A 27955-nucleotide genomic window follows, 5' to 3' on the forward strand; every position below is an offset into this window, starting at 1 on the left:
AAAGTCACAAACTGTTGAAATTTAAAAAAAAAAAAAAAAAAAAAATATTGGTGATGATGAAACCACAAATATTTGCACAAAAGATATACTGTACATGCAAATGCTGTGGTCTCAGTTTTCCAGGTTTCAAGTTTGTCACAACAGAGGAACCTGAGAAAGATTTCATGTCCTCCAGATTATTAACCCTTTTCCTTATTTAAAGAAGATACTGCATTTTTGTGGTGACATTACTTCAGATCACAAAAACAAGCAGCGGAGATAAAACATGTTTGGATTTGTCTGCTTTTTTACTTTCATATGAAAAATGACCCTGCAGAACTTTTTGTGTTTCACTAGTTGGCCTTGCATATCATCTCCCATCGTGCGTGATACACATGTATGCAGACACTATCTTCTTTTTCAGCCTGCTGGTGTGTGATGTGTCACGCAGATTGCATGTCAACATATTTGTGCTGCATTTCAACACGTCTGTCCATGTCCCATGACTACACACAGGGACATTGTTATAAGAGAAAACTGGAATGTACTGTATAAATAGACCCATGAGCTTATTGTCATCCAGTGTAGCCTTCTGACCAAGATCTTGTTCTGATTTCCACTGAAACTATCTCACATTTGAACACATTATTTCACCTCCAACAGTTAAAACTGTATGCTCAGATATGAAGTGCCACAATTGTGGAACTCCTTTTTTTTTTTTTTTTAAATCCCCCACTTCTGATTCGTGTTTGTGATTTCACATTGTTGACGCGATCATCTACTCTGCTGAATGCAGTTTCTGAAGGATGGTTTGTTCCTTACATCTAAACATGCCAGCGCTTCGCGAGATGGTCATCTGGAAGTGTTTTCTGCAATGGGGCCAGTCCACTGAGGGCTCTCAAGCAGCCTTCCACTCACTTAAAGAAAGTAGTCACATTCACGTGTAAACAGACATGAAGACACTCAGACAGCTGGAGAAATTCTGGTTTGGTTAAAGGCTTACCAAAAGATCCTCTGTGTTCGCAAGTTTAGTTTTAATGATGTAACATGTACAGTCCACCTCTGGTGCAATATCTGAAACCCCCTCAATTTAGTCAGTTGTTTTTGGCTGTTCTGGGAATTGAAAAGATATGTCACAGAGAACAGGGCCTAATGTGAAGGTTTTCTCTGTCTCACAGAACAAACACTACTTGCCAGTGGAATATCTGTAAGCTGCCGTGTCCGATACGCAGCTCTCTCTGCCTTTCTCCTCTCGTCTCCTTTCCTGTCACTTCCTTGGCAGGTTACCAGCCCAGTGTAGCATGGTAACCTGCCAAACCCTTGTGTGTCTGCCCACTTTCTTTAAAGGGGCATTCAAGACCACAAGTGTGCATGTGTGTATCCAGACACTTGTGAGTAAATAAAGCAGTGCTACTGGCCTGTAAACAGTGAAGAAAGTGCTGTGAGGGTAGAACTCAGAGATCTAAACTTCCCTGAAAAAGAGACACACCCTGTGATGAGTCAGTGCTTTGCATGGACAAAAATCACTAACTGCTTTGAAAAACTGGATTTCAAGCAAAATGTTAAATACAGTGTAGTCGCTGGTAGAGTTTGCCTGTATGTGGTTTTATTTTAAAGTGTGTGCTTTTTCTTTCACTGACACACCTAACAACTGTCGCCAGCTTTATGTCACACAGAATAGGAGTAACAGTCATTCAAACCGCAATGTGAAGAATAGTCAATTTATTAGACATGTGATTCACATACATATAAAGTTATATACAATATAGTTACATACATACAAATATAAACGTCTAAAACAAGGCTGTTAACAAACAGAAAAGATGGATTTTCTTTAAAAGCTCAAAACCAAAACCCAGATTGCCACCAGTCACATACTTTAATATGCAGTCTTGAGGCAGATTGTCCTCTAAATACCACAGGAATGCCAAGGTAACGTTACACATGAAGGCACAATGCAGCATGGGTGTTCAAGCATCAACACATACCGCATCACCAAATATGTGATACGTTGTCATTTTAAAACAACTTTTGTCTTGTTTCAGGTGGAGCGCGACTCGACGACTTGATTGCTCCCGTTATGTAATCTCATTGAAACAAACAAAGCACAATTCAATGAGTGCCAGTTCAAAGGCTGCAAGTGACTAATTTGCAAAAGCTTTACACCAAAACCTTTAGTGTCTTACAACGAGAACTATTGGACAGTAATTCAAGTAATGTAATGGTCAGTAAAAGAGCTTTACTCTCAGTATGTCTAATAAGACTTTACTGTAACTTTCCCACCCAGACTAAATAACAGAAATCTGGTCCTTGGATTGACATTTTGGGAAACAAAGCAGCAGATTAACAAGCATTAAGGCTGGGGGGATTCAGGTAACCTAGTTCTGTCTGATAAAATCCACCTAATTAATAGATTATATGTCATTCCATCTAGCAGGACAAAAGGGGTACAACCACAATTTGGACACTTGATGTTTCTACACAACAGATACGTGTTAATTATTGATCTTTCGAGGTTCTTCAAACAGAGCCTGGCTAACTGTCTCCACCTGCTTCCAGTCTCTGTGCTAGGCCAAGCTAATCTACTTCTGAACAGAAAAGACATGAGAGTAGTGTCAGAAACTTTCCACGAACTATACCTTTAACCTTTTACACTGAACGTCACATTCAAAAGTCAAATGAAAAATTGTAGTGGTCAACAGTCGTACGATATCCCTCGGCACAGACGTTATGAGCAATGCGTAGAAGGTTTTATAGTACACTTGATCTCCATGTTTTAGTGCATTATTGAAAAAAAAATACCACAACTGGAATAAGTGCAAATAACTCAAATTATGGTCCCACTTGAAGAACATGAATCCAACACGTACGACTTCAAATGTACGTTTCATGAAATGTACGATTCTACCAGTTTAGACTACACTGTATGTTAAAACATTGTTCTGTGCTGTGTAAGATGCTGCTGTGTTCTTAAAAAAGTACAGCATGTATAATTTGATGTTAGGAGTTCATGGAGGCTACATTAAACCTTTAAGACATATTCTGAAGTCTCACCTTGGGACAGATGTAGCCAAGTGAGAGCAACACACAAAAAAAGTGTTTTGCATATCAAAGCAGATAAGGCACAGCGCTGGCATCTGGACCGTAAGGAGTGGTCCATTTTCACGTCAGGCACAGGCTCACGACACAATGCCCTCCACGTTACAGTTGAGCACCTCATTATGTTGCATCTGCCCCATCTGCGGGTGGAACTGTCCCTGTTTCTGGGTCCTCCAGCAGTGGATGCCTCGTCCCAGTGTGATACTCCTAATGCTGGGCAGGTGGGTCAGCATGTTGGCTGGCAAGGACGCCACACCAGAACCAGACAGATTCAGCTCTTGCAGGGAGTCTAGTCCACTGAACACTGCGAAGCTGAGGCTCTTGAGCTTAGGGTTGTTTGAAAGATCCAGGACTTGCAGGCTCTGGAGGCCCTTGAAGGTGTACGGCTCGATCTGCTGAAGCTCATGGAGGCCACTGATGGATAAATAAACCAGATCTTTCAGCTGAGCGAAGGCTCCCTCCTTGATTTGTGTGATGGGGTTCCCATCCAGATTGAGGTACCTCAGCGGAAGTCCAGCCAGGCTCGGTACACTCGCCAGCTGGTTTGCTGAAAGATTTAAGCTCTGGATGTGTAAAACTCGTCCATGCAAAGTGGTGGACACCGACACAAGCTTGTTATGAGACAGATCCACGCTGACAGGTTCCCCGTTCACTTTAGTAGTAAACACGTCCATGTCGAACTCATGGAAGCTGTTGTGGCTGAGGTCAACCTCAGCCAGCGGGAGCCCAGAGAAACAGCTTGACGAGAGGCTCTCCAGGTCGTTGTGGCTCAGATCGAGAGTCTCCAGGTAACGAAGCTTGGACAATGCATTGGGATTTACCTGAAAATGAGAAGACAGGTCTCAAGTTCATAAGGATAATGGGTTAGTAATTTAGCAGTGAGTTGCAAGTTAGTATTTTCAGAGCTGCAGATACAGCAAAATAAAAATAAACGAGATATAATCTACAGTAATACATGTATGTGCATGTACATATTGGTCTCCCTTTCATGTTCTTGTAAAATTTTAAAGTACTTTTAACAACTCATTCTTTCCCCTGAAGTGTATACACAGATTTATTAATTCATCAAACGTTATTTGGAGTGACCAACTAACCCGTTATCATTTACAAAGACACACTTGACAGTTAGCCTGTCGCAGTTAGTAGGTCTGAGCTGTGTACGTCTGAACATCAGTTTGAATAAACTGTTCAAATTTACAAAAGAGTGTATTCATGGTCTGGTTAAAACACTCTTCATGAGGTCACTGATTTCTAAAAAAAACACTGAGCAAAACTGCCGATTTACACATCTAGCAGATACAAAACATTAGCTCTCACTTCATGTTTATGTATATCCGATGGACGTAAGCTTTTAACTCTGCTTTGTTCTGAACCAGTCCCTGAAGTACATGACTGGCAGTTCAGCTACTAAATGCTTCTTAAATGTTCACCAGCTCGTAGCTAGCTTTGTTTATCCGCCATCTGGTGGTGTGCAGGTTATATGAATCAAGTTTTTACAGACGTTTTGCCGAAAACATCCTCCCTCTCCAACTGGAGCGAACCAAAATTAGTAAATACATTTAGGTGACGCTTCGTAATAGTAATGTTGGCGACAGCATATATTGCTGCATTGAAATAGAGTCGTGTTTATTGTGTTCAAGAGAAAAGTTCATCGAAACTTTCCACTCTTGTGGTATTCACGATGTCAGACCTCAGGCTTTTCTGAGAACTCAAAATTAAAGAGTTGTGATGCGTTTGCTGTGATGTTTACAGAAATGGCGAAGGTCATGGAAGTTTATTTTTCATGGGATAGTAAGCCAATATATTTGTTATTTTGGTCATACCAAGTTGTTCTTTGGAGTTTAACAACATGACTGAGGTGGACACACCTGCTAGCGAGCTCAATTGTTAGCCTCTGTGGCGTTTAGACACATAGACTTAAAAGTCAACACGTCAGTTCCTCAAACCACTGACCTTTGCAATACCGTTGCTACTGAGGTCCAAGCTAACGAGGGTGGTGTAGCCTGGCCCAGCTAACATGGTGTCACTGAGCAGGCCCATGGTGTTGGAGGACAGGTCCAGGTGGGAAGTGTCCAGCGGGATGGGGATGGGCATGGAGATGCTGGGTCCCAGCCCTCGGCAGTCCACTCTGGTCAGGCTGAAGCTGTCGAACAGCCCAAAGCTTTCCACCTCACAGTGGCAACCAGGGTGGCAGTTCTGGACTGCGCTGGACCGGACAGCCGCCAGCAGCGACAGGCCGAGCCACAGGACGAGTGCCATTATGCTCTGGAGAGAAAGCAAATGTGCTATTTATATTTGAAACATTTTCAACCACGCCACTGCCAATAATGTCCGTGAAGTACAGTCATCATCTGAGCAATAGATCAGATCTTGTCCAATACTCAACTCACTGAACACCTGTTTTAACATTTCAAGGCTTTTTTCACGCTTGACAACGCCTTTGAAGGAATCCCTTTCAGCCTTTAATTCCAGCAACAGGCTTCGTTATAAGTGCGACCTAATTAATGAGTTAATTTGCACTTTCTTGGCAAACTGTGTTACAGGTGTGGTTTCTGTCCTTCTTTTGTAAGTCTTGCAATCTGGGTTTTGTCCTTTCTTTATCTCTTACCTCTTCAGACCAGCCATTCCCTCCTGCTGAATCACCACCCCTGACCCACCTCTGCTCTCCATTCACCTGTTTCTACTCAGCCGAACAACCCAGCAGTGTTCAGTTCACCGCTACTCCCATTCCAAGTCCTAGTGTCTTTGTTTTCCTGCATTTGCTTGTGAATTATTAGTTTTTTGACCTGGTTTTAACTTTAGACTCTGCCTCCGCCAACTCCTTGTGTTTGATTTACCTGCCAGGTTTTCATATCAAAAGCTCACTTTTTGCTTTTTAGTCGTTTGAGTCGTGCATTTCAGTCCTCTTCACGTGAACTTTTGACAGAATGAGTATGCATTACTGGCCTCATTATTCGATTTGATTATGAATCAACTGTCAATGATTCAATTGCACGATGCATCTCCATGCAGTTTAGAGACATAGCTGTGTAACACTGGTGACAGTAGAAGCCAGGTTTCTGTAGTTGCAATTTAGAGATGTTTGCTAGACGTCTTGCATGCAGGTGATCATTAGATCCTACAGTGTCCCCTCAGTTACTGCAGTGCACGCAGACAGATGTAGCAAACAAATTGTTAGTTTTGAAAAGAGTGAAATGAGCTATCCCGATGCAAGATTTACTTCAGTTGAAACCGAGTAATTTTCATGCCCATATATGGTTGTCACTGCAACAATGCAGAATCGTCTACGTCGCAAAACATTTTAAAATCAACTCATTTCAACACTTCTAGAAAACATGCTTGTAAACATGAGAATATGAGAGCAACAAGTTCTCTTTCTGAAAATTATACTGCCATATGACCTGCATCTGAAAAAACAGCTTAAAGAGAATGTTTCAAAATGAAACTACATAAAGGAAATAAAGCCTGCAGACTCAGCAAACAAGGATCCATAATTTGAAATAATTGCAGCTTATATAAATATATATTAAGTAAATAAAAATACTGTAGATACTTTAGTTTTGTTTTTATTTAAAAAAAAAAATAAAACCAGAGGAGAACCCAACATACCTGTTCTCTGCTCCAGCTCGTTCCGTCTAACTATATCTTTGTGAGAGCTGAATAGTTTATCCTGTTCATCTTAAGCAACATGTGTACAAACACACACACACATATATATATACACACTCGCACGCACGCACGCACGCGCGCGCGCGCACACACACACACACACACACACACACACACACACACACACACACACACACACAGAGAAAATTGGACAGAGGTTAAGAGTTGTGTAACATGCAGAAAAGAACAGTCATGGTCAGTTCGCCCAAGCATGACACAGCAGAGCACATGTTAGCAATACAATTTAGTTTTACAGCATTACAGCCATGCAAGAAATTTAATTACACCCTCAGGTTGAAACAAGCTTTTAGACACAAAACAGGATTTAGTGATTGTGCTGTAATTTGACTCAAACCTATGAAGGACTGAAGCAGTTTAACAGATTTTTCTCATACTCTAGAAGATATTTGTTCCTCAACGACAATGCAATGAACAGGACATTATCAGAAGCACTTTAATTCAAAGTTCACGCGAAATGCTCTACATTTAATGGAGGGTGGATGGGGGAAGGGGACGGAAGGTGTCTTCCTGAGGAAAATTCTGCCTATAATAGAAATGCATGTTGGTGTGTTCTTGCAAAAAGCAGCTAAATAACCAAATTTTTAACTTTTTGGGGTCTGCAGTGAAGGCGAAGTGTCTCAGGTTGCAACTGTTATCTGGACACCTAACAGGAGTTAAGGTTATTTATTTTAGCTTACGTAAGAGGATGAGGTCACATAGCTGAATCGTACTTGTGGGACAACAAGCGCAGGCTGATTGCCGCAGCTCGAAGTCCACTTAGTTAAAGTGGTTCACCTCTGTGCATTGTATTGTTTTTTTTCCATTTTGACTCCTGGAATTCTTATTCCTACTGATTGTGTAATATAGTGTAGATGTTTTTTCAAAGTTCAGTCTGTTATATACAATGGGGAAGTCAGTACTGAGTAGGAGTGAGTGTGATTGTGTGTTGGAAGTGAAAGCCAGAGTCCCTCCAGCTGCAGGTTTTTACCAGGAATGGGGGAGTTTTAAGACAGTTAATTAAGCTGAGTACACAAATCTTTCACTCACTGAACAACATTTAACAGGATGTTTTCCAGTTGAGCTCTTCACAAGCTACATGGTCCTCCAATGGAATTAACCACATCAAGGCTGGGGGAAAAGTTGATGGATGAACCGATTAATTAATTCTCTCAGTTTTAATTTAACATTACATGTGCAGGAACTGCTAAACTCTTATTTCATGAGTATATATTACATCATTGGCTGCAATAAAACATACATTAAATTCCCTCTCAGCCTGCCCTGCAATAACAACTTTGTTTCACCGCAAACTGCAGGCCTCAAAAAGATCTGCCTGGTTACAAAACCACAGAGAAACCATATGCAGACTAAACGTGGGAAACTGCCAGTAAAACCAAGTGGTCACATGTTTTTTTTTTCTCCACATCTATCATGCTGGTCTATAGCAGCTCGTCACCTCTGTGTGGTTTTGAAGCCACATTCATCCATCCCCTCCTGCATCCTTCCCTCCATCTGTTGCTTCAGCAAGGATCATGAACTTTCTGCACCAGGTGTTCCTCTCAACTTCTCACCAATAAATCTCAGCTAACAGCACACTGCTACTGGCGCTGCCTTCAAATCAGACACATTCTAACTACCGCAATGACCCGACGGCAACGGCAGGACGAGCTGCAACCCCCCTGAGTGGGCAATGGGTAAAGGCCTGTGAAATCACACCCCAGCACCTTCTCACTTTCAGATGTCTTTTCACATGTTTTTATCCTGGGAAAGCAGCACAACAACCTCAGCTGTCCCCTGAGGATTGTCAGCCATTAGTTATTTAATTATCTACCTAAAGAAAACGCATACAGCTATAATTACTGCTGAGGGCACAGCTTTGATTAAATTAAACCGTATCTCCTTGCCACTGCATACAGAGCCTTATCTTTGTCATAATCCAATTATCAGTGTGTTAGCACACTCATCCGATTCAGTGTCAAACGTCAACGTAAAAGCATTGCTTTTATTGCCCACAAGCCAAATGCTTATCTGAAGCATTTTCTACCAGCTGCTTCTTTTTTTTTTTTTATCTAAATGCATGACGCTTATTGACAGTGAAAAATAGGAAACTAAATGAAGAGCAGAACACAGTAAGCGTTCCTAACCTACTATCTATTTAGCTCTCCCATTTAAAAACACTCATTTGCAGCTACGTCAAACCTCATCCAGCCCTCAATTTGTTCTGTACCCTCCGGTGCTCTGATGTATTCTTTCTGTCACCGAAACTGCTCGGTCCCAATTTATTCCTCAAGTTGAAGGCTGAAAACGGTGTAATGAGAAGATGGATGCCACACTAATCCTTTTAAGCAAATGAATGCATGACAATGAGGAGAAGGCCGGGTGATGTTAAATTAAATTGATAGTGCTTAAGTGTTTTAAAACAATTAGGGGGCGATGGAAAGCCAACAGCTATGGGGAATGAATCCATTCACAAGCAAGGAGACTAATCATATTCATCAAGCGGCATTGATGCAACGCTAGATGCTTAAGATGTTTAAGGAAAAGAAGCGCTCACTGGATATGATTAACTCCATCACTGCATTCAAGAATTTTGTTTGATTTTAAGTTCCATGTTGTGCTGTTTTATATTTCTTTTGTACCACATGTTGTACTTATACTCCACTATGTTCATTTGACATCTATAGCTAGTTTGAAAACAAGTTAATTGTTGTAAACTACCCAACAGTTAAGCTATCATCACCTCCACCAGCAACATGAAAATGCTGCCTACATAGCAGAACTTATACTTGTAATTTTTAATCAAAACAGAGCCAAGTACTTCACAACTGCAACTTTTATTATCAATTAGTCTATTAATTATGTTCTTGAATAATCAAAAAGCTTTTAGGTCTTTAAAATGTCAGAAAATGATCAATAATGTCCATCAGCGTTTCCAAAGGCTGAAGATGCACTCAGAAAAAGAAAGGTGCTAACTGGAACCAAAAATGGTTCTTCGGAGTGATGCCATGGAGGAACCATTTTCAGTTCCACAACAAACCTAACAGCAAGAAATTCTTTTAAGAACCTTTTGTAGAAACATAAAATATGGTTCTCTAAGACCATAAATCCAAAGAACTTTAGTAAAGATAGGTTCTTTAAGGAACCATTTTCAAGAGAGTTCTTTGTGGATCCAACGGGTTCATTCAAGAACGTCTTTTTAATGATTCTTTCATAATTGCTCGTAAAAAAAGATTCTTTGAGCCCTTTGAATCTAATTATTTTTGAGTATCTTAGGTACAGTAGTAGCCAAAGCATTAGCATGAACTATGAAAGATATGATTTAGATTTATTTAGCATTAAAGAATACAAATAGTGGCAGTGTTTGTAATAAAAGTCAGATTAAAAAACGAGACAGTCCTGTTTTGTCCTGCAGTCCACAACCAAATTATATTTGGTTTATTATCATGGAAACATGAAGGAACCAGAAAATATTCACATAATAGAAGCTTGACTCAGAGAATTAAAAAAAAAAAAAAAAACATTTAAATAAAAAAGTGACTTAAAAAGATTAAGTGATTATTAAAATATTTGGTCGTTTTCTGTTCACCCACCCCCTTTCTGTTTTTAAACCAGCAGCTGTCCAAACCACAGAACCCTCGGGAATCTTTCCACCAGATTTCTAGACTCCTACATCATAAAAAGTCTGACCAACTGCGACAAATGTGTCACTGCTGCCTCTGCATTACCGCAAAGAGAACCACCACCATGCCATGCCCTGGGAAGTTAGCAGGAGAGGCGGGTACACGCTCAATGCACGGGCACCTCTGCAGATCACATTTCTTGCAGCTGTACGTGGCAGATCGCTGCGAGCTGAGGGCTCTGCTGCTCAACCCTCCACCACAGTCCTGGCCATGCACCGTCCATATACCTTTACGGTCTTCCCCGCCCCTTGGAGCTGTCAGCCCGGCTCCACATGTCACATCTGTGCTCATCATTCACAACACTTTCCACGCACCATAAAGTTTTCTGCTTTCCTCTCTGTCTGGATAATTTGCAGTTACAACACACCAGAAGCCTGGTCAGTTCAGTCGGGACACCAGGGGCGGTTTCTTCAACTCAGGCAAACGTGAAATCTGATCTGACCAGAGCTGCTCTGCTGCCTCTCTCTTGTCCAAAAGATTCAACACACACTTTCATAGAAATTGAGTAGTACTAGATTTAAAACAGTCTTACTTTCATTACTTTTCTCGTCAGCCTATGTTCAGAGGAACTTACTTTTGTGCCCGACAGTCCGCTTTTCTGCCCCCTCACTTCACCGCTCCCATGTTCCGGACCCCCGCAGCGCTCCTCTGTCCCGGTGCTTCGTCTGTCTGCTGGGCTTCATGAGCTCCACGGACCGATCTGCGTGTGTCTCCTCCGCCACAGTACACTGTCAGGAGACGGGGACACCGGGACACACTTTGCCTGTTTCCATCCCATGAAGTCCTGCCTGCCTTCGGCTCGTTTTACCACCGTGAAGCACGCTTGCACATAAACGCGAGACCACTTCCTGTTGGTAACTTTCAAAACAAAATGCTTCAGCTCCAATTTAAGAGGTTTCAGCAAATAAATGCAATAAAACAGACTAGTATCAATGCATTTGGCAGTTCTGTTCGGGTCTTTCATTGTGTTGCCTTGGGTACTGTTTCCACGGTGCTTATGCAGGCCAGGATGTGAATAAATCATTCAAGCCAGCTATACGCTTACCGGCAAAAAAAAAAAAAAGGAAAAAAAAAGAAGAAAAAACAACTAACTTTATTCATTTAACCATGTATTTATTCATGTTTCAAATTTGAGAGTGTCTCTGCATTGAAACTGATTTAACAATCTCATTCAATTTTGACACTACAAAATCGGGGATGAATATCACGCTTTTATTTTTAAAGGATTACACGTCAGTCTTCCGGGACGCTGCTTGTCATTGCGCCCTCTGGTGAAAGTGGTGCAAACTAGCCTATATGAAAAGAAAAGCTCAAATGCAGTGTTGTGCAACAAGGCGGCGGTTTGTTTCATTTGGCCTGCATTTTGATGAAACTGATAAGAAACTAATGTGAACGGAAACCCAGACTTTTCCTGTTGCTGCTTACACAGCATTACTGGTCTAGTTCTGTAGCTGCAGAAATGAGCCTCTAGTGTTGTAGGCAACTTTTGCAAAGACAGATTTGATCTCATCTTATTTCAATAAGATGTTCATAGTCTTTGTTTCAGTTGTATTATGGAAATTGTATTTGTAATTCAGATTTTTAGTCATGTCCAAACACTTTTCTACATTTGAAAAAAAAAAAGGTACAACTTGTACCAGGACAATTACTTCCCAAAATACTGAATTAAGGTATTGTAACAAGTCCTCATAATGGAGGACCAGAAACATGCAGGTCAAGTGTGATGAATTATGGTGAACATCTGTTTCTGCTCACACAATGCGGAAGGGCCCCCCACTCCTCATCTGCACCCTCAACCATTGTTTTCCTCATGAGAGCATGATAGCATCACAGCACACACCCAAACAGTGGACTGCATGCACATGCACTCTCAAGGGTACACACAGACTAACGCCAAAATTTAGACAATGTAAAAGTACATGTAAGTTATTTGTAATGGAAAGGGCAGCTTACTTCAACATGTCACTTTGTGTTACACATGTAGCTACTGATGCACACACTCACAGCTCTTGCATTTTCCTGAAAATGTTGAAGGCTGTGAAAATAAGAAGGGTGGGTTAACAGAGTGTGATATTATTTTGTGAAACAATTTTTTTTTTAAACGTAGAAATTACTTCTTTTTTTTTAAATGGCAGTGCAAACAAAAGTGTTGGTTTTACATGTTGTGTATCTTGAGTGTATCATTTTTAAACTTAATATGTAAATGCGACAATTTAAGAATTTGAAAAATGAATGAACACGTTAATAAAACAAACGGATTATTTTCATACTAAAAAACAAATAGCCAAAATAGGTAATTTGATTTGACCAATGGGAGCAGCCTTCTTTGAACTTTTGACCTGGTGACTTCCACTCCCTGTTTGCATAGCACAAGTATTTGGTAACTTAGCATTAGTTAACTCCTTTTGGAAACTCAGGATAAACCTGGACACGGGAGGGACTGTGAACCTAACTGGGCTCATACCCAATGTTAATAGGTTTCATGTAGGTGTACACACAATGGCAGCAGCCACTGACCAGGACCAAGAAAAGCCAGAGAGGATGGAGATGAGGAAGAAGAGCTGCTGCTGTTTATATTAGCAATTGTTCCAAAGAGAGCCCAAGATCAGCAGATAATGAGCAGATAAGTTTTAACAAAAGTTAGTTGGATCAATAGTCATAGTGAGACTACTGCCTGCCCACAGACTCAGTATTTTAAAGACTCCCTGAGGAGCTGTGAGGAGTCAGGAACCAGTAGCCAGCACTAATGGCTGTAAACACTGAGAGAAAAGTGGCCCTGGACACCAACAAAGTGATTGCTGCCTTCACAAACAACAACAACAGACAGATTATTTTGTTCTGAAGATGTCTGATGGCAAGTACGTGAGTTTATCCCCTCTTCTGCTTGTTATAAATTTAATGAACTAATGAATTCGGTGGTTGAGGCAAAAAATTGGACTTTCTATGTGAAGCTAATTTTTTTAACAGAAGGTCTGTGGAGCAGAGGGATTGATTAGTGTAGGTGTTGGTGACTAAAAGCAGAGTTTGTGATGTCAGTTTGTGATGCGAGTCTGAGGCTGAAAAGTGAACACACTTGTCTGTTGCTTGCTGCTTTTGTACAAGTCCTGTTCGTGGCACAACTGAAGTTATATATTCAGATTTGTATTCAGCCTGGCTGATTTAAATGGGCCGAGAGGAAAACTTGATTTACAGAACACAATGCAGAAAAAGAATCTTGCGGTAAATTACAAATTGTTCTATTTGTGTTTCATAGTCGTCATTTATAATGATTACATTTCCAGTGACCACAAACAGTGTGCAGTTCAAAGCTACTTAAAAGAAATCAATTACAAAATGCGTAATATAAAAACAATATAAAACACAAGCAAGATTTTATTGGTTTTAGTGTCCCATGTGGTGAACCATCAATTATTATAAGCACAAAGTCTGTTCCCTTTATCATAGGGTAAAAGTATGCGCCATAACTTGTGTTTCTTGGTTGCTTGTATATTATATGTATATTATATATATAGATATATACTGTACCGTATGTATATATATATATATATATATATATATATATATATATATATATATATATATATATATATATATATGTTGACTGTGTTTATTGGTTTGTTGTATATAATATATATAGATATTTAATGTACTGTATATATACTGTATGGACTGTGCATTTTATATTTTATATTTATATTTCTTATTTTATTGCTTTTCTATTATATTATTCTATTCTATTATTATTTTATTCTATTGTTTCTATTATTGCTCCTGTATGTATGCTGCTGTGGCGAAAAAAAATTCCCCTCGGGGATTAATAAAGTATATACCTACCTACCTACCTACCTACCATAAGAGGAGACATCCACTAGATGGCACCAGAGCTAGAGACAGTCTCACTAAAGCCTCACTGTGATGAGTCACGGAACCATTCATAACAAATTTAGAGTTCTCAATGAAAGTAAAAGAAAATAAAAATTGTGGTTTTCAAGGAGACACAAGAAGTCAGGACGGCTGCCTTATTAAAACGTCGAATACCATCATCCTCTGTATTCAGTATAATTCATGATTGGTGCCTAAAAGTTGGAAGCGCCAAGTGTGTTACTGTGTTTGTGGGAATGTTTTTCAGAAGCTTCCATTTAAACTACATCAAGATCACACAGGACTTTATGTAAAAAGATAAACAAAAAGTTAGGTCGTGACTGATGTCATCCAGGGGTCTGAGCCAAACTCATTTTTCTCACATTGATGCTATAAATGACTTGATAACGGCCTCCTCTCACTTATTAAAAAATAATTCTGACTTGATTAGAATCTGTAATATATTTTGTGAGCTGAGGGAACAGACACACCTCATAATAACTGTTTTAACCTTCATTGTTGTAGCGTAAGCAACATTCAAGGATTTCCTTTCCCTATTAAGGAGACTTTCTGTCCACACTTCACTTTAGCATCAATATTTAAAGTAAAAGTTACTTTGAAATATTCTGTTCCCTGTTGTATTTTATTAGTCCAAGGACATGTTTAATCATTCATCTCCTTCTTGCCCACACTGCTTTTCCCATTTTCCCACATGGTGCATACAAATGAGGAAGATGTGTCCATACTAGGATTCTGATAACTCTGACAATATATTCTACTTCTTGATTTATTTACTTGTTTATAATATTATACACTGCTCAAAAAAATAAAGGGAACACTTAAACAACACAATGTAACTCCAAGTCAATCACACTTCTGGGAAATCAACCTGTCCAGTTAGGAAGCAACACTGATTATGAATCAATTTCCCCTGCTGTTGTGCAAATGGAACAGACAACAGGTGGAGATGAGGCAATTATAAAGACAACCCCTATAAAGGAACGGTTCTGCAGGTGGTGACCACAGACCATTTCTCTGTCCTTGTCCTTTCTGGATGATTTTTGGTCACTTTTGCATTTTACCAGTGCCCTCACCACGAGAGGTAGCATGAGGTGTCTACAACCCACAGAAGTTGCTCAGGTAGTGCAGCTCATCCAGGATGGCACATCAATGCACGCTGTGGCAAGAAGGTTTGCTGTGTCTGTCAGCACAGTGTCAAGAGCATGGAGGAGATACCAGGAGACAGGCCAGTACACCAGGAGACGTGGAGGGAGCCAACAACCCAGCAGCAGGACCCCTATCTGCTCCTTTGTGCAAGGAGGAACAGGAGGAGCGCTGCCAGAGCCCTACAAAATGACCTCCAGCAGGCCACTAATGTGCATGTTTCTGCTCAAACTGTCAGAAACAGACTCCATGAGGGTGGTACAAGGGCCTGACATCGACAAGTGGGGCCTGTTCTTGCAGCCCAACACCGTGCAGGGCGATTGGCATTTGCCAGAGAACACCAAGATTGGCAGCTTCTCCATTGGCGCCCTGCGCTCTTCACGGATGAGAGCAGGTTCACACTGAGCACATGTGACAGACGTGACAGAGTCTGGAGACGCCGTGGAGAACGTTCTGCTGCCTGCAACATCCTCCAGCGTGACCGGTTTGGCGGTGGGTCAGCGATGGTCTGGGGAGGCATTTCTTTGGAGAGCCGCACAGCCCTCCATGTGCTAGCCACAGGTATCCTGACTACAACTAGGTACCGGGATGAGATCCTCAGACCCATTGTCAGACCATATGCTGGTGCAGTGGGCCCTGGGTTCCTTCTGATGCATGACAATGCTAAGCCTCATGTGGATGGAGTGTGTCGGCAGTTCCTGCATGATGAAGGCATCGATGCTATGGACCGGCCCGCCCGTTCCCCAGACCTGAATCCAATCGAGCACATCTGGGACATCGTGTCTCATTCCATCCACCAACGCCACGTCGCACCACAGACTGTCCAGGAGTTGACTGATGCTTTGATCCAGGTCTGGGAGGAGATCCCTCAGGAGAACATCCGTCGTCTTATCAGGAGCATGCCCAGGCATTGTAGGGAGTGCATACAGGCACGTGGAGCCACACACACACTACTGAGCCTCATTTTGACTTATCTTGAGGAATTTCCACAGAAGTTGGATCAGCCTGTAATCTGATTTTTCCACTTTTATTTTGAGTATGATTCTGAATCCAGACCTCCATGGGATAATGATTTTGATTTCCATTGATCATTCTTGTTATTTTGTTCTCAACACATTCCGCTATGTAATGAATAAAGATTTTCAAATGGAATATTTCATTCATTGAGATCTAGGATGTGTTGTTTAAGTGTTCCCTTTTTTTTTTTTGAGCGGTGTAGATGCCTCACTGTGTCCAGTGCAGCCCAGAGCTTGTGTTTGCTGCTCGCTGGGCAGACAATGGCTGTGTCATCATTCTTGTCCTCTATTCCTGGAAGCGGGACACCGTTGTCAAGGTGTTACGTTTAAGAGGCTCTTCAGCTTATGTGGGATATGGGTCAACAAAGGTGGAATCACTTTACACCTGCATGAGCACATAAGGCAATATGTATTGTAATTTTCTCAATAATGTTTCTTTACTGCCTTATGTTTAGACGTCAGTGGTCAGGAAGTTTAAAAGAGTACGTGCACACACACGCATACACACAAATGTTTTATAACCTATGTTTGAATTATTCCCGAAAACAAAACAAAATTATTTTACTTTTATTTCAAGCTACCACTGTATGATCCGATATAGTCATTCATCCATCCCATATTCTGTATTTCATCCTTAACCCAGTCGTTGGTGTTGTAGCAACCAGCTGTTCTTGCCAGGCAAGTTGCTTCACCGGTGGAGTCTTTTCAAAAAGAACCAAAAAGACTGACGGGGGCAAAACGCAGCAGAACTCATGAGACCCACAGGGGAAAGCCCTTCGTTATCTCTAATTACTGCCTCTCCACCAGGGTTCAAATTTATTTAATCTGCAGGCCCTGCTGTACTGTGGGCATATCAGGCCAATTAAAGTACGGTTCAGGTGTCTTTGTGCACTGTGGCTTTGGAGGTGTCTCCATGGTGAGAAAAATGTCCCCACTCTGTGTCACATATTCTTTTTCTCTGTATACAGTACATAATGAGTTATGAGAGCAACTTGTGTATGAAGTGAATAAATCTTGTATTATTTCCTCATCACATCTCAAATTCAACATGGTGAACATGTTTTGTGAGTATACTACCAGTGAAAAAAGGCCTAGCCTGCACGACAGCAAGGCTTTTAGAGTAGACTAAGGCCTGCTGTCAATCCTCTTATATTGTGCCTCACTGCAAATGGATTAGTGAGTAACACTTACGTTTTGGCCCCGGGTCACTTTGGAGGGATTTGATTGAATGAGTCTGTAGCTGACACTGGCCTCCCATATTTATAATACACAAAAGACTTCTGTTATTTTTTTATTCAAGTAAGTATTTGGATGAAGATTGTTTATTTAACTAGATTTTGAATACGTGACTTATTTTTTTCTTCACGTATACAAACAGAAAAAAGAACCTGAGGACTAGATGCGGTTTTTCATTTTCTTCTAGATATGTTGCCTGTGAACAGAGCTGTTTGTGGAAACGCACAGGAGCCTTCAGAGACGCTGACTGCGGGGCGTAAGTAGCTCTCCAGGGTGCTGAAGTTGTCTCCAAACGCTACAGACGCAGCGCCCGAGCTCTTCCCGTCACTGTCAGCCCATAATCCAAACACAATGACCGGGTTGTGTCTTCACCAGAGTTACACCAGGGCAGATAGGTAAGGTTTTAGGGATGGTTAGTTGACGATTTATGTGGAGACAGTAAAAAAAACGATCCAAGAGGGCACCTGTAAGCTTGTGTCATTGGACCCTGAAGCTGTCCTGATGGCATTAAAGACATGGTAAGTGGTTCTTTTGTTTAAATTCAGCCATTTGTGACTCAGAGTAGCACTTGATCTGAAAATGAGTAATTACTGAGACTTTTATCTGTGCCCTTTTTTGCAGGTGTCAGTGGAATAATTGATCTGTGATTACTAGTGAACACAGAGATTCACTACCTTGGACACCCTGGAAGGAAAATGCAACATATTCCTCCAAATTTCAGAGGGGCGCTATGGGAGTCCAACAATCCATGTGTGCCCATAATTAAAAGCAGACAAACTTTAGCGACACTGCCCTTTTATAACTTTCTGTTATGGGTTCTCCTGGGAGTGTTGACGTTCCCTTGTTGTGTCCGCTGTTTAATATTCAAAGTGGGGGTCTTGGGGCCTTGGAACTGCGACCCCGTTTACTACAAGGCTCTGCCAGCTGCAGCCGCCAGGCTGGCTGTAAGCAGGATAAACGGAGACCTCAATCTGGATCTGGGCCTGAAAATGGACTTCATCCTCCTCCAGGAGCCTTGCGAAACCTCCAAAGCCCTCATGGCGTATATTTACTATGAGAAAATGGCAGATGCGTTTGTGGGCCCCACCAACCCGGGGTATTGTATTGCAGCTTCTCTGCTGGCCAAGACCTGGGATAAGGCCCTCTTCTCCCACGGCTGTGTCACCTATGAGCTGGACCATGTCACAGCATACCCGACATTTGCGAGGACAGTGCCGTTACCCACTGAGGTGCTGTTCACTGTGTTGAAACACTTCAGGTGGGCCAGCGTCGTGGTGGTCTCGTCCAATGAAGATATTTGGAGGGACACCGCTGGGAGAGTGGCTGCCTCTCTGAGGAGTAAGGGGCTTCCCGTTGGCCTCGTTACATCTATTGGTATGAATGAGACAGAGATGGAGGACACGCTGAGGAAGATCCAGAAAGCAGGAGAAATCAGGGGTGAGTCTGTGAGCAAATCAATACAGCAGCTTCATAAAATGTCTCCAAGATTCGTATATGTGTAGATAACTTCTGCAGCATTAAAACACAGAGAGACGATATTACATCACAGGTGAACAACTTGCCGAATTGCTAAATGTTGTGCTGCTTAGTACAAGCAGAATATTCTGACATCCCCGCCTTTTTAAATCCACCATCTGACCAGGAAGTCATTTGACAGTTCCAATTTCCCCTGAGATTCAGATGGTCAAAGTGATCAGGAAACCAACTTAATTTGTTTGCTGTCAAAAAACAATGACTTCTATTTTCGTGCCTTTGAATTGATATTAGAGCGCTGATTGGAAAGAGGGCAGAGAGCCATGAAGGAATGACATGCATCAAAGGTCCTCAGCTCGATGATGCATTACATGGTCAACACCTAATCCACCTGTGCAGCTTGACTTCTCCTTCTTGAGATGGATTTTAACGAGTGGTTTAGTTTCTGATATTGTGCATCCTCTTGAATTTATAAATGCAATCTTTCCGCTCAAGGAGGACATTTGAGTACTTGAATTCAGTCATGTTATCACACCACAAATGTCCATAAACAAATATTTTACTACAGTAGCATTGTGTTTCTTTGTTTTGTGTTTCAGTCATCATTATGTGCATGCACTCCACCCTGCTCGGAGGCGAGCAGCAGACTACTTTTCTTCTCAAGGCGCAGAAGATGGGCCTGACTAAAGGGAAGTATGTGTTTGTGTCCTTTGACGCGCTCCACTACAGCGTGCCCTACACCAACGTCTCCTACTTCCCTCTGCGGAACAACAGCAGGCTGAGGGAGGCCTACGATGCTGTGCTCACCATCACCTTGGCTTCCGAGCCTCTGTCCTTCAACGAGGCGTTCGCTGCGGCCAAGAAGAGCAAGGAGGTGACGCTGGCAGTGCAGGCAGAGCAGGTGGGACGGGTTTGGATATCATTCTGAGAAATTAATAGATAGGTTCACTTCTTCTTTCATACTAACATACCGAGGCGAAAAGTCTTCAGTACATACAAAAGTGCATTTTATTATCCCTTTTTTTCTCAGTATTCCTCTATTAAAGAGTGTTTATTTCTTTTTTTTACTATTACCTGAAAATGTACTTGAAACTTGTTTTTTTCTTTTCAAATTTCAACATAAAGAAGCTTATGTGCCAAATTATTAGTTACGAGGAGTCATTTCAACTCCTGCCTGAGTTCCCCATGTTTTCCACATGAGAAACATGTATGACACGTTTACCACATTTTTAAACATATGATAACATTGGGAAATATGTGCAAAAGTTTTCACATCGGAATTTTCATGGACTTCACACCTTTCACCATAAAAAGGTTCCAAAACCATGTTTCCTATGGCCAAAATACATGTTTCACATGTGTATGTGGTCGCATATGATTGCATTGAGTTTTTGAACATGTGAAATTAATGTTTTTTTTTCTGTAAAGCATACAAAAATAATCCAATACTCATTATAATGCTCTATTTTATTATATCTCTTATCATTTATATAATTTTTTCCCATCTATCAATTTTAAAATGTTGAAATAGGATACTTATCGTGCTTTCTCTCGCGGCCCTACTAAATCGTTTTCGCTAACCTGCAGGTTAACCCACTGTTTGGGACCATCTATAACAGCATATACCTGCTGGCCAAGTCCATCCACAATGTCAGGAGGGCAGGCATGCAGCTGTCAGGCTCAAACCTGGCCTACTTCACAAGGAACACCACCTTCAACGGTTTCAACCAGAAGGTCCAGGTGGACATCAGTGGGAAGGTCAAGACCAACTACATCATCCTGGACTCTGACAACTTGGGGAGTCAGCTGTACCCGACCTATATGGTGGACCTGACGTCAGGAGTCCTTCGCTTCGCAGGGAGGTCCATTAATTTTCCGGGAGGATCCCCTCCTGCAGCCGATTCCTACTGCTGGTTTGACAGGAATGCCGTCTGCACGGGAGGTATATTTGTTTGTGTGAATGTGGCTGTGTGCTCACTTCGATGAGTTTGTATGGAGATGTTTGCAGTTCTATGGCATGTTCTTTGTATGTCTTGTCATTTTTCCAACATGTCATGATCCATGTGTTATCATCTTCAGGTGTGGAGGTCACCTACATCATAGTCGTGTTAGCTATCATCCTCATTGTGGCTGTAGGAGGGATCGCCCTAAGTCTTTACATCAGGTACGGCCTGGAAATACAAACAGATTCATAATATACATTTAACCTTGTTTTCCTCTTGAATACTTTCTGATTACATCACCTTTTTTATTCATCAGCTTTAAGAAGAGACATGTATACTCTGTGGAATAATGAGGACACTGTTACATGTTCTGTAAAAGCTTGAGAATTAAGAATGCACTTTGACCACACAGATCATCTGTGAACTAATGAGACTTACGCAGAAGGATCAGCTTCAGATCTTCCTAAATATGCTACTAGAATAAAGTGATAAGATAAAGAGTCACTCGTACTTTTGATTTTGTGATTTAGACTAACATATAGATTGCAATTTCCGATTTCAAAAGAGGATTATAGTAACAATATATATCTAAAAAATGGAGTTCAAACCATACTATCACTGCTGATTTACTTTACCTGTGACAATAGTAAATATAACTTTATAGCTAAAAGGAAAACATTTTTGAAAAAAACTATTGCTGGCCTTCTAAAGCACTTTAAACATTATTATTTGTTAAAATTGATTTACTTATTCCTCCTATTTCATATCTCATTATCCTAAATTAGGTTGTCGAGTGTGAATTTTAATTTACTGTCCAAAGATGATCTCTAAAAAAGATTTAGGAAACCTACTGTCATTGGTTGAACTGATTTTATTATCTTTTTTTTTTTTAAATCTCTGTGGCAGGAGGAGACTTCAGCAAATGCAGCTGGTCAAAGGTCCCAATCGGATTCTTCTGAATTTACAGGATCTCACCTTTATCAATCCTCAGCTTAGCAAGAAGGCAAGCAGCAACAATGCCGCAGCACGTTAATCTATCATCGGTTCATCACATTGACACATGGGATTATGTGTGTAAATGACCACATGTCTCTGTGTATAACTAATTTTCCAATGATGTTATTATGTTTTGCAGAAAATCACTTTGGAGGATCTGAGTATGTCCAAGAGCGCTCTGGAGGAGAAATCTACAGATATCTCTCAATCTATGAACAGCATTCAGACGGCAACTCACGAGACAACCAATGTGGCCGTGTACGAGGTAGATTACACACCGAAAGAGTCAGTGCAGGTGTTGGTTCAGGCTGTGTGTGACCAACATAACATGTCGAAAAGCTTTCTTGAAGTGAGTCGGTGAGTAAGTGAATGAAGAAGGGCTGTGCCTGTGTGGCCATCAACTCTTGTTGGGTTATATCCAACAAAAACAACATCTTTCAATGGGCTGTGAGTATAAATAATATTTATGGTTGTTTTATACACAATCAAATAAAATGAGATTATTTCTAATGAATACCTTTAAACAGACAACGTATTTGAACAGATATTTGGTCAGTGTGAATGAACTGAGAGCAGAATCAAGTTTTTTTCTTTTACTTGTTTCCATTTCCAATATATTGTTTAAAAAAGTGGTTCAGTTATGGATTACCACACAGGAGCCATCCATCCATCCATCCATTCAGCCATCCATTATCTATACCCGCTTTATCCTGAATAGGGTCACGGGGGGGCTGGAGCCTATCCTAGCACACTTTGGGCGAAGGCAGGGTACACCCTGGACAGGTTGCCAGTCCATCACAGGGTATCACACAGGAGCCATATTGACAAATTCAGAACTCAAAAACAACATGTGGTCCAGAGTTTAAGTTTGTTAGGGGAAGATAATCCGTGTGTTTTATCTTTTTCTTTACTCAACACAAAGTTTTATTGTCACAATAACAGCTTGCTTTCTTCTTCAGGGCGACTGGGTGTGGCTGAAGAAATTTGAGGAGGGACACTTCAAGGACGTGAAACAAAGCACCACCAAGATTTTCACAAAGGTAGAGCAACATGTCGCTGTTGTTTGATGAAGCACCGTTATACTGCATGCATCCTACATACCTGCGTTCTCTTGTGTGGACCAACAATAAACTAGGAAATAATCATTATGGACCTGATAAAAACCAAACACTGCATGTGCGGTGTGTGCTTCTTTATTCTTTCAGATGAAGGACCTGAGAAACGAGAATGTGAATCCCTTCCTGGGCTTCTTTTCCGACTGCACCATGTTTGCAGTGGTGACGGAGCATTGCTCGCGGGGCAGTCTGCAGGACCTGCTGAGGAATGAGGATGTGAAGTTAGACTGGATGTTCAAGTCCTCACTACTGCTTGATCTCATCAAGGTAAACACACTGATACTGTGACATGTGACACACACCGTTATGCCAGCTGTATAAAAACCCTGCTTGTCATGTTGCCAATGTTTTTTCAGGGGTGAATATGACAGTAATGGGATTATTTACTGATAGATTGTGGGATATTTCCCTTACAAAGAAAGCTTTTGCGTTCCAGGGTATGAAGTATCTTCACCACCGGGATTTCCCCCACGGCCGACTAAAATCTCGAAATTGTGTGGTGGACGGGCGCTTTGTCCTAAAGATCACGGACTACGGCTTCAATGAGCTGCTGGAGTCTCAGAAAGCTCCTATAATAGAACCTCCACCTGAAGGTAGCTTCTGCTCTGGAAAAAAAAATTCTCCCATTAAAATGTATGATTACCCACATGCTATTTTTGAAATACAGTATATTTTGTGTTTGTATTATCTTATTCTTAAAGATGGTGGTAGAGTGAGGGTTTAAACCTTAAGGGTTTAAAAGCATTACATGCCTAAATGTCTAAAGCCATGTCTATAACAGTGAGTAGTATGATACTCCAACTGTATTCTAAATGTTTCTTTTGTTTTACTCAGATCTGTTTTGGACCGCTCCAGAGTTCCTACGTGACCCTGCAATTTCTCGTAAAGGGACTTACAAGGGAGACGTGTACAGCTTTTCTATCATCCTTCAGGAGGTGGTGGTCAGAGGGCCGCCCTACTGCATGCTGGGTCTCTCACCTGAAGGTACGTGTCCACCACAGAGGAGGAGATGTAGATAAAGAGTAGCAGACAAATCACAGAATAGTTTGAGACAATTGAGACCACCATTGTGTTCATTATGGTCATGATAATGTGTTTTACCACAATGAAACAGAGCACACAGCCAACAGAGAAACACATTATTGTTACGTATCCTTGTTTGAACCTGGATTCATGTGTCCCTTCTCCTACATTTCGTCCCCAGAGATCATCCGTAAGGTGAAGAAGCCTCCTCCAATGTGCCGTCCTACAGTGGCCCCGGACCAGGCTCCACTTGAATGTATCCAGCTGATGAAGCAGTGCTGGGGCGAGATGCCTGACCGCAGACCAAACTTTGACGAGATCTTTGTGCGGGTACGTTTTTAAAGAGAAGCACGTGGTCTTATTCTTATCTCAATCCAATAAAATGATTTGAACAATTCTTTTGGTTTAATATGATTGTGTAATTTCTACAATAGTTCAAGATCATCAACAAGGGTAAGAAGACCAACATCATCGACTCCATGCTGAGGATGCTGGAGCAGTACAGCTCCAACCTGGAGGATCTCATCAGAGAGAGAACAGAGGAGCTGGAAGTGGAAAAGCAGAGAACAGAGAAGCTGCTGTCTGAGATGCTCCCACCGTGAGTACACACACACACACACACACACACACACACACACACACACACACACACACACACACACACACACACACACACACACACGATCCAGTCCATACTCTGACTTCTATTTTCCTGATTGTCTGTCACTTCTCTTTCACATTTCCTGTGTAGTTCTGTGGCTGAGGCCCTGAAGACCGGTGCCACAGTGGAGCCGGAGTACTTCGACCAGGTGACCATCTACTTTAGTGACATTGTGGGTTTCACGACGATTTCCTCGCTCAGTGATCCCATAGAGGTGGTGGACCTGCTCAACGACCTCTACACGCTGTTTGACGCCGTGCTCAGTAACCACGATGTCTACAAGGTCAGAGAACACACTCACTTATCACTCGGGAGACCAAAGAACAACATGCTGTATCACCCATGAACCCAATGAACCCATTGAGCCAAAATGATTCTGAGTTATGTTATTCAACAGCATATGTCTTCAGTGCATATGCAGTACCCAGAGACACTGATATACCCATAACTGAATAAATATGTTGACTGTATCCAGGTGGAGACCATTGGTGATGCTTACATGGTAGCATCAGGCCTGCCTAAGAGAAATGGAAACAAGCACGCCGCTGAGATCGCCAACATGTCCCTAAACATCCTCAGCTCAGTGGGAACCTTCCATATGCGACACATGCCAGACGTGCCCGTCAGGATACGAATAGGAATCCACTCAGGTGGGCTGATAGAAAGTCAGAGTCCGTATCACCCTATTTTACATTATTTAACCTCTGTTCCGTGTGACCAGGCGGTCCAGTACTCATGCACAATGATTGAAGAAGAAATTCCTTTTATAAACTGCATGTTTGCACAGTTGCATTCATGGCATTGCACTTTGCAATGTTTCAGTCTTGACTCTGTGTCACTTCATTCAGAGTCTTATTGTTGGATCCATCTTTAAACTGGACAGATCCTGGGTTTGGGACTTGACTTGTTTAGATATTTATGCCTTCCACACTTATGTACATCTACTACTGGAATACATTTAGAGCAGGTAGTAAAGCCTACACACCTGACTGATCAAAAACAGAGGAAAAGCGACAGGCATTTGTCAATGTAGATGGTGTTTCTAAATTGTATGTTTCACAAAATGACATCATTGTTCCTTGATGTGTGTTTGTAGGGTCCTGTGTGGCTGGGGTGGTTGGTCTGACTATGCCTCGGTACTGCCTTTTTGGAGACACCGTCAACACTGCCTCTCGTATGGAATCCACTGGGCTGCGTGAGTGTGCTTTACACATCACCACCACAGTTTGCTGTTTTGTGTCAACTCTTGGTCAACAGTCTTCATATTTTCCTCTCCTCTCCTCTCCTCTCCTCTCCTCTCCTCTCCTCTCCTCTCCTCTCCTCTCCTCTCCTCTCCTCTCCTCTCCTCTCCTCTCCTCTCCTCCTCTCCTCTCCCACAGTTTGCTGTTTTGTGTCAACTCTTGGTCTCCTCTCTCTCTCTCCTTCTCCTCTCTTTTCTTCTCTCCTCTCTTTTCTTCTTCTCTTCTCTTCTCTCTCTTCTCTTCTCTCTTCTCTTCTCTCTCCTCTCTTCTCTTCTCTTCTCTCTCTCTCTCCTCTTCTCTTCTCTTCCTCTTCTCTTCTCCTCTTCTCTTCTCTTCTCTTTTCTTCTCTTCTCTTCTCTTCTCAGCTTATAGAATCCATGTAAATATGAGCACTGTGAATATACTCCGTTCTCTCAACGAGGGTTATGAAATAGATGTCCGAGGCAAGACAGAGCTGAAGGTAACAGTCTGGGATGATCATACTTGTCCAAAGATTAGTGAATGACACAGTTGCATTAACTGTTTACTCTTCTCTTGCAGGGTAAAGGTATTGAAGAGACGTACTGGCTTGTGGGGAAAAACAGCTTTACAAAGCCTTTGCCAAAACCACCAGAGATCAAACCGGGGTAAGAGTTTACATCGAGCATTGCTCCTCGCACTTTTGGCATTACCTAAAAATAAAATTTAAAAAAATGTGACCAGATTTTCTTTAATATGAAGTAATTTAAAAATGTAAAAGTGTAGATTTGTTTTAAGAAATGTTCCTTATTTTTAGTTTAATCAACATGTAAATTGCTGCCTGCCAGTGATAAACATGGACCTATGCAAACTGCCACTATCCACATGTTACTTCAGGGAAGACAATCACGGGCTGAACCCTGAGGATATAGCTGCGTACAGGAGAAAGAAAGCTGAGAAAAAGGCTTGACCTTCTTAGTCCAAACACAGGAGGTAGAGATCTGCATGCCAGCTGGTGTTGTGTTGTGGAAATGTCCCTGTGACTGTCAGTGTGATGTGACCCACCCTTTGAGCCTGCACACACACAATTTCCTCTCATCGATTTTTGAATTGATCCTCTAGTTTCAGTAATCTCTTGATCTTATCACCTTCTTCTTAAGCAGATTGGGGAAAGCCCACTCTGTTAAGTGCATTCACTTTTATTGTGGTGGACAATAAAAGTGATTTACTGTGTTCGTGGTACCATTTGTTGTGTGTCTTTCATTGCCGTAACCCCGCTTGAAATTATCTTCTCTGTAAAATATACCAGTGGTTTTAACTCTGTACTCTGTGTTAACCAGGGACAACTGGCAAGAGATGGTGACAGAGGAGATCAAGACTCTTTTCCGCAAGGCCAACAGGCAGGTGGACAAAAAGATCTGAACGAGGCGAAGAGAAGGAAATACGTGAAAAAAGCAAAACTAGTGGAGAGGAAGGAGCATCAGGAGGAGGACGCATCCAGAGAAAGACAGAGACAAAGAGCTGGGAGGGGCAGGCAGAGGACAGAGAGCAGCACCCAGCCTCTCACTGTGGCTTAATGCAGACTGCTTTAAGAGGATTGTCCATCGACTGGCTAATCTGCCCGGAGCCAGCGCAGCAGAACGCAACGGTGCTAATGTAATGAGAGTTGTCACATTACCTGCCTACGTACCTGCTGCCAGAATCGCAGGGAAGGTGCAGCCACTCCTTAACGAAAGGATGCACTCGTTCACTCCTCTCTGCACTCACTGGCCACTGCGTGGTCACCTATTTGAGGGCAACCAGAAGTTCACCTGTCGAAAGATTGAACGCCCCAAAACGCC

General features: G+C 41.8%; 2 protein-coding genes across 2 annotated transcripts; one reads left to right on the forward strand and one right to left on the reverse strand.

Moving 5' to 3' along the window:
* Positions 1-1686: 1686 nt before the first annotated feature.
* Positions 1687-11225, reverse strand: tsku (tsukushi small leucine rich proteoglycan homolog (Xenopus laevis)). The gene is made up of 3 exons (XM_069713826.1): positions 11002-11225; positions 5032-5343; positions 1687-3899 (listed from the first exon to the last, which is right to left on the reverse strand). Exons 2-3 carry the CDS (start codon positions 5335-5337, stop codon positions 3159-3161), a joined length of 1047 nt encoding a protein of 348 aa, XP_069569927.1. The 5' UTR covers positions 5338-5343; positions 11002-11225; the 3' UTR covers positions 1687-3158.
* Positions 11226-18399: 7174 nt separating this feature from the next.
* gucy2f (guanylate cyclase 2F, retinal) lies at positions 18400-27536 on the forward strand. Its single transcript, XM_069691252.1, has 18 exons — positions 18400-19141; positions 19777-20078; positions 20765-21119; positions 21257-21341; positions 22027-22123; positions 22256-22381; positions 23076-23156; positions 23322-23498; positions 23668-23824; positions 24066-24215; positions 24436-24584; positions 24689-24852; positions 25006-25198; positions 25391-25565; positions 26012-26110; positions 26522-26616; positions 26697-26782; positions 27455-27536. The coding sequence occupies exons 1-18, from the start codon at positions 18400-18402 to the stop codon at positions 27534-27536; spliced, it is 3315 nt and encodes a 1104-aa protein (XP_069547353.1).
* Positions 27537-27955: the final 419 nt, after the last annotated feature.

Source organism: Brachyistius frenatus, unplaced genomic scaffold, assembly GCF_029030835.1.
Source record: "Brachyistius frenatus isolate BFR_SWC_R1_liver_20210118 unplaced genomic scaffold, ASM2903083v1 Contig_1, whole genome shotgun sequence".
NCBI lineage: Eukaryota > Metazoa > Chordata > Actinopteri > Embiotocidae > Brachyistius > Brachyistius frenatus.